We start from the raw sequence: 17,288 nt of genomic DNA, 5'->3' as shown, positions 1-17,288 counted from the left end.
TTGTTATTGTTATAGTAGTCGTGGACGTTGTTGTAGATGTCTCTGTTGATGTGGGTGTAGTTGTCCCTGTGGTTGTACTTGTTGTAGATGGTGTTGTGGTTGATATAGTTGTTGGTGTTACAGTTGTTGTTGAACTTTCACACTCTGTAACACACTCCATGGTCTCCTCCTTCAGAAATGTATCAGGTGGGCACTCAGGAAAGCATCCTAAGTGAATAATAAAAATAAAGCATGGCATATGTACTGAAAAAGTGTTTCCAGACAATCTTGTAAATTAAGGTCCAGAAATAAAATTTGTACTACTAATTTTTTCAAAAATTCTTGCAAACAATTGAATGAGTTTTAAAACACAAGTAAATTAAATGTATTAATCATTCATGATAAGTCTACCTGATTATGGACATTATCTACAATATGTACTTAGATTATTATAAAAATGAATAGTCTGACCTTCGAGGGGAGGAATTTGATCAGGGCAGGTTCCCGAGCGGTTTCTGCAAGTTTTTATGCAAGATCCACAGGGTTTATAATGCCATGTACATTCTCCAAGGTGGTTGTAGTAGTCACAGAATAAAGCTGCAAAACAATCATGTCAGTAAGTACATTGGCATTATTTGTAGCAGATGACAAATCATAAAACTTGTTTTAAATCTGTAGATACCATCAGAAATAAACATATTCTGTCCTAAGTTCTCTCATCCTATTCAGTATGTTTCTAGACAGTTTTTAATTTAATTTATTTTAGAAATTTTGTAATAATTTTTCTTACGGCAAATGCTTGGGCTCCGCCATCCCACACAAACTCCCTTTTTACGACATTCAGCTGCATAGGCTGCAACTGCGGTACAGAAGCAATCACAGTCACCCCCTGAGTCACATGCACAGGTGTCCTGTATACAGGCATCAGAATATGGGACAGGGTCCACCTAAGGACAGAGTGACACAATATTTCACATCTTACATCATTTAATGATTAAAGAAGTTCAACAGTAACATTTAAGAACTAGGTTTGAATTTCTTCCTTTTTTGTATGGCATTCATTCCCTGTAAGTGTAACCATGGTAACTACTATTAGATATAAAATAATATGTCACCCAAAAAAGACAATTCTGACATTATTTATTTACTCTAATCTAGCTTCAAACCAGTACTTTTTTCTTCCTCCATGGAACACAAAAGGACATTTTTCATAATGTATATACAGGTTTTTGCAATAAAATAAAAGTTAATAGTGACTGTGGGCTGTCCAGAGCAAAAAAGGGCTAAATAAAACCAAAGTAAATGTAGTAAATGTGCATTATATTTCAAGTCTTCTTAAGCCATGCAGTCTCTTTGTTTGTGATGTACAAAATAAAAAAACTATTATTTCTTTATTTTTTGTGTGATTTTTATGTGTTTTAACAGCATAGATTCACTATCCACTTTCATGGCATAAATGTGTAAAATTATTGTTATATTTGTATTTTTTGTGTTTCACGGTTACATGGGGGGGGTGAACTAATCCTTGAAGTTGATTTTAAAATAGTACAAAAATGCACAACTAACCAGTGTTGGCTGAACATTTCAAAGTATCTCTATAGACAAGAAGATAAATGATAAAGAGCAGGTGGCCATAAACTTGTTTGTTTTTGTTCCCAACTCTCAACTACAATTGATTTATTTGGTTACTTACAAGTAAAAGACAATCTGCAAAAACATCACTTTTGATGATGCTGCATTGTTTTTCAGCCCAAGCACGCCGATGTGGATTTATTTTACAAGGGTCCATCATATCTGTCACATCTGGGCAACTGGGATTCACCTTCCAGCTGTTGCCAAATATCTCTGCATCTGTCACCTCTTGTCTATCATGCTTCATAAAATCATTATTTGCATTACCATCAAAGTTTCCACACAGTCCACACACCTTGTCCTGCAACAGAGTTCATGTCAATGTTTAGGTGACAGGTGAGTGGGTGAACAGAGGGAGAATAGTGGGTTTGTGTTTGGGTCAGAATGGGTGATGCATACCTTAAAGCTGTGATGGAGTTGGAGCATTATACTTGTTTTATTGTCCCAGATTAAGTTTAAAAGATCTCTGACCTCTATGACAATGTAGTTCCCAACAGATTGGACATAATACTGGTAATCAGTGCCATTGCTCTCAACAACTTTGACTCCATTCTCTTGAGATAAAATCACCTTGTATCGCTGCAGGATTTGAATAGTTAGTGGCATAATATAAACAATATGTATGTGTTGGATGTGGATATCACTCTTTCATGATATCACAAAAAACACAGTATGAACAGATTTTGCATTTGAAAATGTGCTATCCATCAGAGTTGGGGAAGCTACTTTGAAACTGTAGCTTCCAAAACTACAAGCTACTCATAAGTAATTAAACTACAGTCAACAACTATTGTAAAGAAGTCCCTTAAAGCCTTCACAGGGGCTCAAGTGAACAAGTGAACCATTTATGTGAACTAGTTTATTTACATTCTCAGTGCTATATATGAGAGAGAAAGAGAGGATGTATAGGTGAGCGCATTACATTAGTCCCTCTTCCCCATCACTGTATTTGCAACACTCTGTAACAAATGTAGAGTTTTGTGATTCTACACCAATACTTGTTGGAGAATATACATAGTTACTGAGAGGCTACACTTGTGAAAATAGCTGAACTACTGTCCAGTGTAAGGAGCTATTCTACTTTTAGTTATTGCACAGCTCTCTGGAAAAATGTATTCTGATTTTTCAATCATGCCATTCAGAGAGGTCTGATATTTCTGATTTATGACTAGGCATCTGGGGACAAAGTGATATTAGACCAGTTATCCAGATATTGCGAGTCATCTCTGTAACTTCTCGTATCACACTGAGATCTCTTTGTTTAAGCTAATTTCAACTCAATTCAATATTCCATGACCATTTATTCATTTATTTATTTAAAAGTAGTCTTGTAATAAGCAGGATAATGAGCAGGATAATCAGATGGTCAGTTTTGCAAAACAAACATAGTCTTCAGAACTATGACACAAATCGGAGGTGGATATCAGCTGTGTCTAGATTCTGTGGTTTCTTCTCATACAATAACCTAATTTCAACATAAACCATTTTATGTCTATTTATTTATTTTTCTGATAAGTAGCCATGTAATAATGGGATAAAGTGAAGTAAAGTAATGCACTTTCAGCTGGTTATTGCAAAATACACCCCTCCACAAGGTTTATTCTGCCATAAAGACAGACTGACTGTTCAGTATCTTTTGCTTAGTTACTCACCAACACTGCTATTCACCTTACATTATATGCATGTTATACATATATGCTATTCTTGTTCGATGTTGCAGATTTTAAGATACTATAATACTATTTTCATGCTGGCTTAGATGTAAAATGACCTCACCCCAAAAGAGAGACTGATGGACTTGGAGCAAATGGAGTTTGTGGTGCCACAGGGGATGTTCTCTGTGACAAGGCGGAAAGAGGGACTGTTGTCCATATAGCAGTTATCCTAGAGTGGTTACAATCGCACAGTGTCAGGCAGTGAACAGTTGAACTTGTTTAAAGAGCTACACAGTGTGTTTTTAGAAGAAATAGTATGTATTCTTTCAATGTTTTTGTTTATATTTGCCTAAGACAACCAGGGATTACTTGTAATTTCTAAATGTTAAATAACATAAAATTAGAAAAGATTAAACCTGATCTATAGTGATTTCCTTTGAGAAAGTTCTTTATAAATACATGGACACACATACATGAGCTAAGATGTATTCACAGTCTTTGTGGAAGGAATATCTCTTTCCGTCAAATGTCTTGAAATGACCTTCACCATAGATGGTACACATGCCATGGCAAATCTTTTCTGTACAAGTCCAAATGCCATTGTTGCATGTGCTGAAATACAGAACATAATTGCAAATTAATAGTAAGTGATTACATGCATCATCCTGTAAGGTCCTTCCACCCACATGCAGCTTATGTGTCTTTGTCATGCAATGCAACATCTACATGATAACAATATACTGTCAACAATGATACCGCTGTAATGTCATGGCTTATAACATGGTGTCATGATCCTTCTCTGTCTGTCCCTCTGTCTTTGACAGTTTTTTGTCTGAGTTTGTTTCATGTATGAGCACATGGCTTAGGCTAAGGTTTACATTTGCCATGTGCTCTCCCAAATCTGCCCCCTCGTTCCCTTTGGCCTCACCCCTAGTTTAGTCCTCCTTATGTTGATTGTCTTCACCTGTTTCCTCTTGTGCCTTGTCTGTATACATTATATTGTGCCTTCTTCCCTCTTGTGTTTGTTGAATCGTTTTGTTAGTTTGCATGTTGGCGAGTCTGTTCCTGGTCTAGTGTTCCCTTCTAGTCGGTCCTTGTTGTCTCCCTGTTCAGTTTGTTTTATTCTAGTTTGTTCTCCCCTGTGATATTTTTGTGTTCCTTTTAGCATTTTTTGTTAATATTGTTCATTTTTTACTTAAATTTATTTTTACTCAATCCAGCATTTGGGTCCTCATTCCTGCTCATTCTGTGACACATGGGTGATTGGCTTACCAATAATTACAGTCTTGTTTAACCTGCTTCCCAGGTTTAAAGGTTTCTCCATTAAGAATACAGGGACAGTTTTGCTTCTCCACACACCCTGTACCATCAGCCAGAAGGTCATTTGGGCACATACACCCTGATACACACCCTGTGCTCACCTAAAGCAAATACAACATTGGGAACATCAGTTACAACATTGGTAAACTACTACTATTACATAACTTGTTATATCATGATATCTAGGTATTAAAACAAAATGTACAATAGGACAAACTTATGAAAATTATATTATGCTTTTCAGCATGCATTTATCCATCCATCTTAACTCACACAATTTTTTGGGTCTTGGTTCTGACATGTCCTTTGACACTCTGTACCATTTTTGTCTCCTCCATAATTTGAGCAGTTGAAGAAGACCATTGGAGCCTTACAGTCTAAAAACATAACAGGCACATGGATGAGGAGTGTACAACTTGTCTCAAATTTGGATATCTCAAGTCAAGGCCAGTGGTTTTGTAGAGGAGGCAATTGAAACTCACCAGCCTGTCTGGGGCAGTTTAATTTGCCACGACTGCATGTGCTGTACAACAAAATAGTGCAAATCAGGTGTTATTACTGTATATGGTCATCAGTATCCCAGGATACATATCCATAGGGTTTATATCAACTATGCACTGTTGTAAAGTTTGGAACTAATTTACCATTTTGCACCATTTATGTCGATTGTCTTTAATGGCTCTATAACCTTGCTGTCATAGTAACAGGGACACTGGTCAGCATGCACACAGCTGCCTTCATTGAGGTAGGTGCCCTCTGGACAGACACAGCCATCTAAAGGTGTGTAGGACACATCGCAGGTGTAGTCCTGTCCACTGAGAGCACTGCAGGTGTTGCTACAGCTGGTCACGTCGTAGGAGTACTCCATGTTGTTTGAACAATTAGGAATCGTGTCTGTACAGCCAGAGAAATATACTGTAAGTAGCAGTTTAACAGAGCAAGCCTATAGAAACTATACATAAAAACTAACAAAAATGTACATTATATACTGTAACTCTCACCACAAGGGTCTGAATCCATCCATCCCTGGAGAATGATTCCTCTGGCAGCACAGGCATGGGCATAGGTGGACAGGGATGCACACATACACTTCTTAATATCTGCACACTTACAGGTGTCATAGACACACCACTACAGAGGATGACAGTCAGATTGCATACATGAAGGTACACAAATTTACACTAAATATAAATAAATACTTTATGGTTTGGGCAGGAAGACTCACTTCATAATAAATGGCAGGACATATTTCTGAGTGACATGAAGCAAAGATTCCATCAGGTTTTGTAAGACGGGAGCACCATTCTTTAGCTAGATGACCTAAATGAAAAATAATATAAATGGTTTTGCATTTAGCAAAGCTAGATTGTAATCCAAACAAAAAAAAAAAAAAAGGTAATTTGTTTTCTAGTAGTACATCAAGAAATGTGATCCAAAAATATTCAAATGCAACACAGATGTGACATTATGACATATTTCAACAAAGACTATTTTTATCCTATCAACTAATATTAGAGTTTTTCAAAACTTCATTACATCAGTGCATTTTGTATTATGTCTTTTACCAGTGTATTGTTTATAAAACTATGAGTACCTGCTTCCATTCTCACGCTACAGGGGCTTTCTGAAATAAATGTGGTTATAAGATCTGGACAACTGATCTCGCGTTTCCAAAAGTTGACAAAAGTTGTCGGTGTCCCTTCTATAATGTCTGATGCCGTTTTAAAGTCATCTTTTTGGACATTGTTGTAGTTTCCACACAGACCTGAGAGAAGCATGATGTATAACCAAGTTATCAGAGAAACACAATATTAAGAATGCAACATAAACGATTGACTATCCTGTGAATATCCTTATTTGTCGTGTCTGTATGATACAAATGTTTTAAAATATAGGTGCAGTGGGTGCGATAGTCTCCAAAACTGTGCTGCCTTCAATGTCAAAGCACTGTGACTACACCAACACTGAAACTTAGAAAAATGGCTTAACATTGTTTTGACCAACCTGCCAAATGTGGATTCAAAATCTTCTCTGAATCTGAGTACAGCTGAGCCAAAATCATGTCAGATCATACAGATACAGATCATAGTCTAAGAGACCTAATTGAAAGTGGTCTTGGCAAGTACATATTTTGACAATTATCAAAAGGACAGAATGATTTGCTTTCTGTTCATATGTACCATTCAGCTTCCCTCTCTCTTCAGGGCTGGCTACAATATACAACTGCATGACTGGAGCCAACTGGATCTCTAGACGAAGACTCTTCATATCAGCAATTATGAAAGAGGAAGAGGGCTGGAAGATGACCACACCATCTGTGATAAAAATATGACTAGGTGGTAAAACATGCCACAAACGTTTCATATCAATTAAATCATAGTAGTGATTTTTATGATAATAACAATAATCCATATCTTAATTTAGTGACAAGATGGGATCCTGGGATCAGCCAAGAATGCATATGATTGGAGCAGACCTTATTTTGCAGATTTTATTACAGATTACAGGTAAAATCAATATTAAGTAAATTCAGTCTGAGGGGATTATGTCTGAGTAATCCTTCATTGGAAGGAATCCTCATAAGAACAATCTTACTAGACTAATGTAAACCTATTCTAATTCTGATTTGACAACCCACCTTTTTGGTAAGGAAGACTGAGATGGATGTCACTCAGTGTCATGATCCCACTGGAGGTAATACTAACCTGTTTCATAAGTAAAACAATAAAATGAAAACAAAATTAAGAAATATTTAACTGAAGTAAAGTGTGTGGGGTGATACCCTTGTCTCCTCTCTATATACAACAATTAGCTCTGGTCCTCTAATTTGATTGGCCAAATGTTGCTCCAAGCATGCTTAGATTTAGTATTACGAAACTGGGATGCATGGGCGTAGAGTACGCAGGAGCTTGTCCTCCTTACTTTCAATAAAACCAACCTTCCTCCCACATACCCTTTTCATGGGCAAATGTGTTTACGTTGTGTTTCATACAACAAATGTTAAAATTCACTGGTCAATATTTTTAAGAGATGATAGCTGCTCAACTATGTACTGAGCATGGGTTATGCAGTGATGTTGCCATGGTTACCATGTCACTCACCTGAGATGGATCTTAGCAACCGGTCATTGGTCATGAACTCAAACTCGTGGCAAAATACTTTCCACTTATATTTTTACTGTGACATCAGGCAATGTGAGTTGTCATGTGGCATCTGTTGATGTTTTTGATGATGATCCTTGATGATATTATGGTATGATATATTAGATATAATACGTTAGCACTGATTCTTTGCGGTCAGAGTTTGACTGAAAGGTTGGTAAATTAAAATGAGCCATTCATTTATGTTTTATTGCATGGTGTAATGGCTTATAAAATAAAATAAAAATTCTAGCTATTTGCTGTCAATTTCTGTCCCACAGTGGCAAAATGCAGTATAGCCAACACTGAAACTGAGAAAATTAGCTTAAGTTTTTTTTTTCCAGGCAATTTTTTATTATGACATTTTCCTAGTTTTTTTTCTCTGAATCTTTGTATAGTTGAGCCAAAACCTGTCTGTCACAAGATCATTGTAAAAAGTGGCAACCTGCAATTGTAAACTTAAGGAGCTTTTCTACTTGATCTAACTCCCAAAGCTGCCTTTTGTGGTATAAACTAATGTAGTTATATTGTAATAATAATATTTTTTACGTCAGTCAAACTAATTACTTATAACTTAGATGTTAGAGCATGAAGCAAATGTTTTGTCTAATGAGACCCAATTACAGTCGTGACTCAATTTGGACAAAATGTGTTGTTACTGTGATATGTATACCTTTGATATGTATAATGCATATGTTAAACTTTTGTTTTTTAACTTTTTTTTAGGTAGCTTGTGTTAAGAAAAAACTTTTCTTCATGTGTTTTTTTTATATATAAAAAGGAAAAAAATAATTTAATGTGAATCAACCTGATTACATTGTTATACCAACAAAAGTAAAAAATAATAATAATTAAAAAAATGTTAGGTATAAATAGACCCTCAATATAAAAATGACCCCTTTTACAGTGTAGGCTATATTCAGGTTTGTGAGGGTTACTTTTGAAATGTATTCCACTACAGATTACAGAATACATGCTGTAAAATGTAATTTGAAACATATTCTGTTAGATTACTCAAGGTCAGTAACGTATTTACATACTTTGGATTACTTCTTCTGCACTGGTAGATTCTTTTCACTTGTTTTGACTATAAAACTCTGCCAGTACAGTAGGACAAAATACTAATATTAAAAATAATGTTAAAAATACATTCTCTGAAAAATCGAAATATCTTATGCAGTGTTGTTTCTAAAACAAGATTAATCAAATTGATGTTGTTTTAAGGATTTTTTGATATTTTTACTGGAAAACAATACAAAGTTATTATCAAGAATATGATTTTTGCCCTAATATAAAAGGTCTTACTACAAAAAAATAAATGATGATCTAATATGAATTTTCTTAATAAACAAAATATGATCATGCCTGGTAACATTGTATAATTTATATGAATAAATGCTTTCCATTTGAAAGGACAAAACATTAAATGAAACAAATGACAATAAAATGCAAAGTAATCTCTTCAGTAATCAAAATACTTTTTTAAATTTAAATTGTAACTTTAGTGGAATACAGTTACTTATATTTTGTATTATAAATACGTAATCCCATTACATGTATTCTGTTACTCCCCAACCCTGGCAATATGAAATCTAAAGCTTCAAATAAATTAGATTAAATAAAATAAATGAAATAAGTACATTTCATGTGCTCAATTTTCATTTGACCCAGTATTGGTCATTAATGCAGCATAAAGATGATGCTGAAAAAAAATGAAAAAAAGAATAATACATATATATATATATTAAACTGTTTTGCTTTCTCCAGTGGTAGCAGTAAAGTGGTTGTTATCTCTGGTTAAGAATCTCTGTCTTGGCATCTTTTAGAACTATTTTCATTGTTGGGAAGAAAGTGGCCAAATTTAGTCTGAAATTGTATTAATTTGTTGTTTATAGAACTGTTGTTTATATTACCTGTGGCATTTATACCTATGGCTGGATTGCAGTACTGTTATTTAAAAGTGTATGATATTGCTTGAATATATTAGTGAAACCTATACTGCATTTTATATGCAACTTATATATGTATAAATAAAATGTATTTTATTAAAACTTATTAAAAAAGAATAATGTTCTTAAAGCTCAATATTTGAGATGCAAAGATAGGAAAATGAAATATGGTGCTTACAGTGGTCCCTGAGAATACAAGGATAACAGACTTTAAACATGTGTCTGATGGGAGCTGATCACACGGTGCCAGATTTCCCAGTACAGCAATATCACTATCATCGGAGTGCTGCATAAACAAATAAACAAACAAAAAGATCAGTCCTAATTTCACTGGGAAACATTCAGTAAAAGTAAAGGAACATTTGCTGCATTAAAAGTTACAGACTTTAGTGAGGATGTAGGTACAGTTGCCACTGAATGTGAAGGTTTTTCCATCATAAGTGCTGATGTGAGACCCTCCCACAACAGAGCAGATTCCAGGACATTCAAGATCTGTGCAATTCCAAAATCCAGCAGCACACGCACTGATGCAGTAAAGCAGCGATGTCATAATGGGTCAATTCTACTGAATTCGAGTAGCACGTGCATGTTTAAATTGTACTACGATTGACTCACCATGTTTTGCATGCTTGCGTGTGTGACTCTCCTGACTGGTATATAATGCCATTGTGCTTACATGGGCACTCGCTCTCATATATACAACCGCCGTTACCGATATCATCTTTCACAGTGCCTTTACAAAAAGTAGACAAAATGGTGGGATTTTTATTGAAAACAGACAGAAATAATAGCTGTGATATTTAAGATCTATCTGAGTGAATCTTTGTCTGCTACTGTAAACTGTGTCTTACCCTCAGTGCAGAAACAGCCATCTACACAGTGGTCTTCACACAGCAGGCTTCCGTCTGGGTCTGTGCAGGTGTTCTTGCATGGACCACCACACTCCAGGTATTCCATGTTTGGTGGACATGTCTTTGCTGCACATAAGATATTATCTTACATAGGATCTTAAATTATATTATTGTTGCTCTAGAAAATCGATCTATCCATCTGTCTGTTTGGTTTCTTTACCAATGCCATCTTCCAGAAATCATACTCACGACAAAGGTCCTGTGTTCTCCAGTTTCCCGGCCTGCCACCTGCATGTGTGCACTGTCGTGAAATCTCTGTGAGTGTGTTGCAGAGACAGTCTGGGTTGCCGAAACATTGACACAGGTCATTTACACAGGCCTTTTCAAAAGAACTTGTGTCCAACACACGACGACAGTCATCAAAACTTGAACTGCTGAGGAACTGCTGACAAATGCTTGTCTGGGAGATACAAAAAACAATTTCAGAGATGGACAAAGGTACCAATGTTGCAGTTGTTAACATGTTAAAACAGTAAAAGACGAGAGATAGTTAATACTTTGTCTCAGTTTATACCTGGTTTTTGCACTGGTCGTTGGGTTGAAATCTAATTTCCTCACAGGATTCAGTTTGTGTAGACAACTTCCATGTGTATGGACCTGAGAATTATTCAAATGTTAATAGGACATTAAAATCATCTATACAGGTCTGTTACAAAATCTAGCCCACATAGACAAATCTATGGCAGCATCCTAACGGAAATGGAGACCTCAAAACAGAGCGATTTGGAATGCTCTACATAGGCAGCAACTCCGCGCAACATTCAAATAGCGCTCCGTCCTCACATGCTCGACTAGCATCTGATTTTAATAGAGCACAAACGTATCCGCACACTTTTTCAGCCACCTGGGTTCCAGAAGTATTTAACCCATTCATTATTTGAATGGGCATTTTATAATATGCTCTAAAACAAAAAGAGCCATTACCCAAACCAACCAGACCAGATTTGAACATGACATTCGGTTTTTTTTAGGCAAATTTGGTGAACAATCATTTAGTTCCTTTTGTTGATGATACAGAAGAGGTCTAAAGAGTTAGGCTGAATCGCATGAATTCTTCAGATTAATCAGATGACCAGCTCCTTCCAACTGACATATTTCAAATTTATGAAATGGTCCATTTAGTACGGAAGCCCTGAGCCACAAGGTGGGGAAAAAAACAAAACAAAACGGTGAAATCTTAATCCTTTTCTCTCTTCAAAATTATTACTTTTTTCTTTCTTCAAAAAATGTTTTTTTTTTTTTTAAATCTCTCTTTTTTTCTTTTTCTCTCTCCAAAAAAAAAAATGGAATGCAGTATCAATCTTGGCCACCAGGTGCCACTATCAGTAAACATGTAATCTTATGCTTTTAATGCTTTCTCTGTTGCTATATAGTTGAATAATACATTTATTATTTATTTAAGGGTTTGCAAACCTTAATCAATTGATTAATTCTCAGGTGTTAGAGGTTCATCTGGTAATGTTAATGCATAAGTCAGTAGACTTCAGCTTGCTCACTGGGGTGATAAATAACATTATTATTGAATTACTTATTTTTAAACACAATTCACAATCATATTTCATCAAACTACACAATGATGACTCTTAAGACATTATAGACATTACAGTTTTATCTTCTGTTAATGCCTGATCTTCTGTAAAGCTGCTTTGAAACGATGTGTGTTGTGAAAGGCGCTAAAATGACTTGACTTGTAAGGGCAGGCTGCCATCTACTGGACATAATAAGTAATGTTTCCAAATGAGCTATTTACATGTTTGACATATTGAGGGCGTTTTGTACACAGCTGTTCTCTGATTGGTCAAACTTTATCTGCTGGACCATGGGTAATGTAGTAGAAATGCCACTATCAAACACAATGTTAAACAATGAAGTTGAAATAATACAGACTTATGGCATCAATGGAAACTTATACTATCGATGAACAGCCTCATAGCTCATGGTAGGTCTGTCTTTATAGGTTTATAATTTGTCATAGAAAATAAATTCTTCTGCAAAATTAATAGGATTTTTGTTCTGGAAACAGACTGTTGCTCTCTATAGAGGTGATACCAGAAGAACGACACAACAGGATACTGTAATGAGTATATACTGTATATATACACTGTACACACATATTTTGAGTGAAATAGTCAGTTTAACACAGTGGCGGCTTGTCAATAGAGGGCGCTGGGGCGCAGCCCCCATCAAAATTCCAGAAATATACATGAATACAAAAATTATATAAAAATGGAAATAAAAATAAAAAAAATTAAGTAGTTTACTCGTAAAATCTGCAGGCTGGTAGTAAGAGCCTCAGCATTTAATAAAAACTGGCTTTACTCGGTTAACTATTTTCTATGTTTTTCAATATGTTTCATGCGGTTTAATGGGCGAGGGACGCCGGACAAATGGATGTCTATCTGAGTCCTTACATTTTCGGGCAGCATGTGACCTGAAGCTGGTCTCTAATTGGTTTCTTAAAGATTCTCCTCCGGGCGCAGGTCGCTGCGTCCCTGGCGAATCAGAATTGGATACATGTTATTTTATCCAATCTGATTGGTTCTCGTTACCTGTCATTCAACTTAATGCTCTATGCTCTGCGTGTGCGCAGGCGACTCCGCCAAAACTTGGCTAGGATGATCACTTTCGCAGAGATAATGGCAGCAGCTAAACCAAACTCTGTCATTGATTTACAAAAAAAAAAAAACCTTTCACAAGGCGTTCGCTAAAAAAAAAAAAAAAAAAAACATTGGTGAGCAAAGCAGTGGTTCTTGTCCAATACAGATGCGCCGGGCGCTTAGTCCAGTAGAGCGTGAAAGAATCGCAGCAGAGGTGAGTTTGTTATAGAAATTAGTCAAATTACCAATTTACATTATTGTTGTGCTGCAGAGATGTCCTGCCCACATATCATATTCTACAGACTCAAGAAAACATTTTTGTTTGGTATAAATCCTTACAAAAAATTTTAATATTATACAACAGCATCCCAAAAATAATGAATTCACCAAAAACTACTGTCTTGTATGGGACAAAAACTCAAATGGCTCTATTTTTATTTTGAAAGTCATTGCAACTATGACAACTAGTGGCCTACTCCAGGTTACTACCTTACATTTATACATATATATATTTAATTAACTCTATAGGTCTGTGACACCATCCTGGGACACACTAGGGAGCGTTTCTCCTTCACAGACCACCTTGTCTGTGCCACCTTGTAGCAGGGGGACAGGTTTGATGAGTACAAGGATACCTTTCCTGAAGATGCATTGAGCAGCACCATGAAAGTGTACCCGATGCTCAGTGGAAGCAAGCTGAAGACAGAGCTCAGTCTCATCTACAGCCAGGAAGAATTCAAAGCCTGCCATGGTGCTGTGGACCTATTCCAGCTGTTTCAAATCAAATCAAATCAAAGTTTATGGAGAATAATCTCGAAGAAGTCTTTTCCTAAACTGTGACTCTCCTAAAATTTCTCATTACCACACCCATGACCACGCCTGAAGCTGAGAGGTGCTTCTCAACCTTGAAAAGAATAAAAACGTGTCCCAGAAACACCATGACCCAGGAGAGGCTGAATGCACTGGCATTGCTCTCCATGGGAAAGAGACTTGTTACTGAGATGACTGACTTTAATCAGAGAGTCATTGAGAAATTTGCTGGCCAGAAAGAAAGGAGAGCAAAATTTATGTTGAAGTAGTCAACATGGTTTTTGTTACTGCTTTGTATTTATTTTCGGCCACAAAAAAAGCACCCCCAAATAATTATCACCAGCCGCCACTGGTTTAACAGTTATTGTTAAATATAATATATATATATATATATATATATATATATATATATATATATATATATATATATATATATATATATAATGGATTATAATTATATTTATGATAAAAATATATTTTGTTTGTCTGTCGTTTTAGATACATTTTTACACCAAGGTTATCACAGTTCATTCTGGGATTGTTTACCCATGCAGGGAAGAATACATATAATGGTACCATAGTATTTGCCCAAAACAAGACATCTTAGGAGTCTGCATTAAGGTTCCTACCTTTTGGAACAGCCCTCTTGTCAGGAGCGCAGCATATCATGGCTTAAAAACTATGTTTTGAAACCTTGCATTTTTTGTTTTTAGGGATGACATCAAGATAACAAAGTATTGATTTACAGATTAACAAATTAAATTAAAACGATGGCAGCTAGTCTGAAAGTAGGCAAAGAGTTTTAAGTATTATTTTTGAAAATTTTAAGTAACGATCCGGCCAAAAGCAGTGAGTGGTTTTCTCTTTACCTTGTGAATGTTGTTTGAACTGACTGTATACAGAACTTAGCCCAATTAAACCTGGGAAAGACCAAGTGCCCGTGAACATTTTTCTAATAAGCAGACGTACAAGAACGCACACGAGCATTCAAAAACAGCACTTATCAGTGCTACCAATACAGTAGGCCTATAAAATTTATTATATTTGATATATATCTTATATTTTATAATATCTTTATATTATTTTTGTATCCTATTACCTTAATACCAAAGTACTGACATCCCTAATGATGACAAAATAGGATGTGCAAGAATGCATTTCTTGCATTTCAAAGGGATTTAAAACATGGCGAATGTTTAAAGTGATCGCTCAACTTAAATTGAAACAAGATAAATTTAATACATGATTTTATCAAAATATGAGGTTTACCATCAATGCTTATATCATCAGTGCTGTCTCCGTTGAAGTTTCCACACAGCCCGCAGATCTTGTCTTGGTACTTTAAGGGAAGTTCAATCTGGAACATCATATAATTAAATATAGTTAGAAAATTTTGAAATATAATGTTAAAACTTATGATACATTTTCTGTGTGTCTCGTTTAAATATTAATACTTGAGAATCTATTACAAAAAACATAAATTACTTAAAAGGAGGGGGGAAAAGAGTGAAAAGAAATCTTTATTGCAGTAATGTTAGAAGTACTGTAGTTATTTAGCTGTTGAAGATCTGATAGAGTAAGTATTATAAAAGATGACTGAAAAGACAGTTAGTTGAATGTTTTTCTGTACATACATAAACATATACTGTTTAATGTTCTTTGCCAAACAGTAGGTTCATCACAAATTTGACAGTAATATATTAAATACAGAAATCACATAGCATACCAACACAGAGTGACCTTCCTCCCAAATGACAGTCAATCCATGTTTGTTAGAGATCTTAATACTTGATGCGCTTAGCTCGATTGTAATTCCATACTTATAGGTTGCATTAGACACCCTGTCAAAGCAAGATATAGAAAACTTCATCACTCAAAAAAAGAAATATTTGTTTAAAGATCTTAGATTTTAGACCTTATATACAGTACATTAAGAACAATGTGGTTTTAATTGTTGGTTAACCAAGCTACTTTAAGTTATCCTATGTATGTTGCAAATGCTTCAGTGGTGCAAATGCTTAGGAGTGGTGGTGGCGTAGTGGCTAAAGCACAGGGCTGTTAATCAGAGGTCCTTGGTTCAAACCCCACAGCCACCACCATTGTGCCCTTGAGCAAGGCACTTAACTTCTGGTTGTTCTGGGGGGATTGTCCCTGTAATAATTGCACTGTAAGTCGCTTTGGATAAAAAAGTGTCTGCCAAATGCATAAATGTAAATGTAAAATGCTCAAGTACTATAGCAAACTACCCTTGTGAATTGTGATAGAAATAATGTATGTGGTCCTGGTCTAAATCATATTCAACAATAATCCATAATTTTAAACCGTGTATAAAAATAAAAAATAAACTCACTCTTGGCCATCCATGGTGATTTTACCATTATTCAGTTTAATGACTGTCCCCTCCAACTCTATTGTGACTGTGCTGAAATTGATTGAATCATTTACAGTCTTTCTTTGCATTTGGATGTTAAAATCGGAAACACTGCTGCACATCATCGCCAGAACGTAGTTACACGTGTCTGGCCATTGAAAGAAATAGCCATCAAAGGTCTTGAAGTGGAAATTTCCCCATGTGCTGCAGATCGTTGACTGATGATTGTAAAACGGATCATCTGAATCAAGAGAGAGGGGTTATTAATGTCATCTGAAATAAACACTGAATTGACACTCTACAGGCATTTTCAACCGTTTAAAAATCTATGAAAGACATCTTACCATGAGTTACCATTATATTTTTTGTGGTGGGGAACACTAAAAATAGAAAATCATTGTTATATAGTAATTCACAGGCAAATGTGTGAACAGCTGAATTACTAAATACTTATTTGTAATTATATAAAAAATATTTACAATTTAACAATATCTCATAAATCAATACATTAACACATTAGTCGGCACACATTAACTACACAACAGACAATGAAATACTACCAGCTACTGTTGGCCACATAGTGTTCATGGACTCAGTTACACCATCTCCATGATCTTGCATAAAGGCTTTAAACATAGAAAGACAAAGATGCATATTTACAATAATATTGTGTCTTTTGAAATTAATGAGTGCAGAATACATTTTTTTTTTTAATCTAACCTGCTTGTGTTGAATGCAGCCCCAACAGTAAAATGGTCCATCTCAGCATCCACATTCGGGACATCATCACGGTCCCCATGGATACAATATCCATGTTCTGTTTAAGCTATTGTGTTCTATCTATCAGAGCTTGTCCTTTTATAGTGAATTCTGATGTTCTTTGGAGCCACGTACACGTTGACTAAAAGGTGGAACCCAGTTAAT

At 35.5% G+C, this 17,288-nt stretch overlaps 1 protein-coding gene across 1 annotated transcript in view; it reads right to left on the bottom strand.

The window, feature by feature from the left end:
• LOC127640232 (mucin-2-like) overlaps positions 1-17,178 on the bottom strand; it is a 43,136-nt gene extending 25,958 nt beyond the window's left edge. Inside the window, exons 1-28 of the mRNA XM_052122684.1 lie at positions 17,085-17,178; positions 16,925-16,990; positions 16,709-16,744; positions 16,344-16,605; positions 15,720-15,834; positions 15,263-15,350; positions 11,101-11,183; positions 10,776-10,986; positions 10,527-10,652; positions 10,291-10,408; positions 10,061-10,199; positions 9,854-9,961; positions 7,225-7,291; positions 6,767-6,901; positions 6,181-6,351; positions 5,812-5,906; positions 5,588-5,717; positions 5,231-5,480; positions 5,069-5,109; positions 4,860-4,963; positions 4,539-4,687; positions 3,740-3,878; positions 3,388-3,495; positions 2,011-2,190; positions 1,673-1,912; positions 770-926; positions 451-576; positions 122-207 (exon numbers count right to left, since the gene is read on the bottom strand). Coding sequence (XP_051978644.1) covers positions 122-207; positions 451-576; positions 770-926; positions 1,673-1,912; positions 2,011-2,190; positions 3,388-3,495; positions 3,740-3,878; positions 4,539-4,687; positions 4,860-4,963; positions 5,069-5,109; positions 5,231-5,480; positions 5,588-5,717; positions 5,812-5,906; positions 6,181-6,351; positions 6,767-6,901; positions 7,225-7,291; positions 9,854-9,961; positions 10,061-10,199; positions 10,291-10,408; positions 10,527-10,652; positions 10,776-10,986; positions 11,101-11,183; positions 15,263-15,350; positions 15,720-15,834; positions 16,344-16,605; positions 16,709-16,744; positions 16,925-16,990; positions 17,085-17,178 — 3,624 coding nt within the window. The remainder of the gene's footprint in view (positions 1-121; positions 208-450; positions 577-769; positions 927-1,672; positions 1,913-2,010; positions 2,191-3,387; positions 3,496-3,739; positions 3,879-4,538; positions 4,688-4,859; positions 4,964-5,068; positions 5,110-5,230; positions 5,481-5,587; positions 5,718-5,811; positions 5,907-6,180; positions 6,352-6,766; positions 6,902-7,224; positions 7,292-9,853; positions 9,962-10,060; positions 10,200-10,290; positions 10,409-10,526; positions 10,653-10,775; positions 10,987-11,100; positions 11,184-15,262; positions 15,351-15,719; positions 15,835-16,343; positions 16,606-16,708; positions 16,745-16,924; positions 16,991-17,084) is intronic.
• Between the last annotated feature and the right edge of the window lie 110 nt (positions 17,179-17,288).

Source organism: Xyrauchen texanus, chromosome 49, assembly GCF_025860055.1.
Source record: "Xyrauchen texanus isolate HMW12.3.18 chromosome 49, RBS_HiC_50CHRs, whole genome shotgun sequence".
Taxonomy (NCBI): domain Eukaryota; kingdom Metazoa; phylum Chordata; class Actinopteri; order Cypriniformes; family Catostomidae; genus Xyrauchen; species Xyrauchen texanus.
This window is presented reverse-complemented; position numbering and strand designations above follow the sequence as displayed.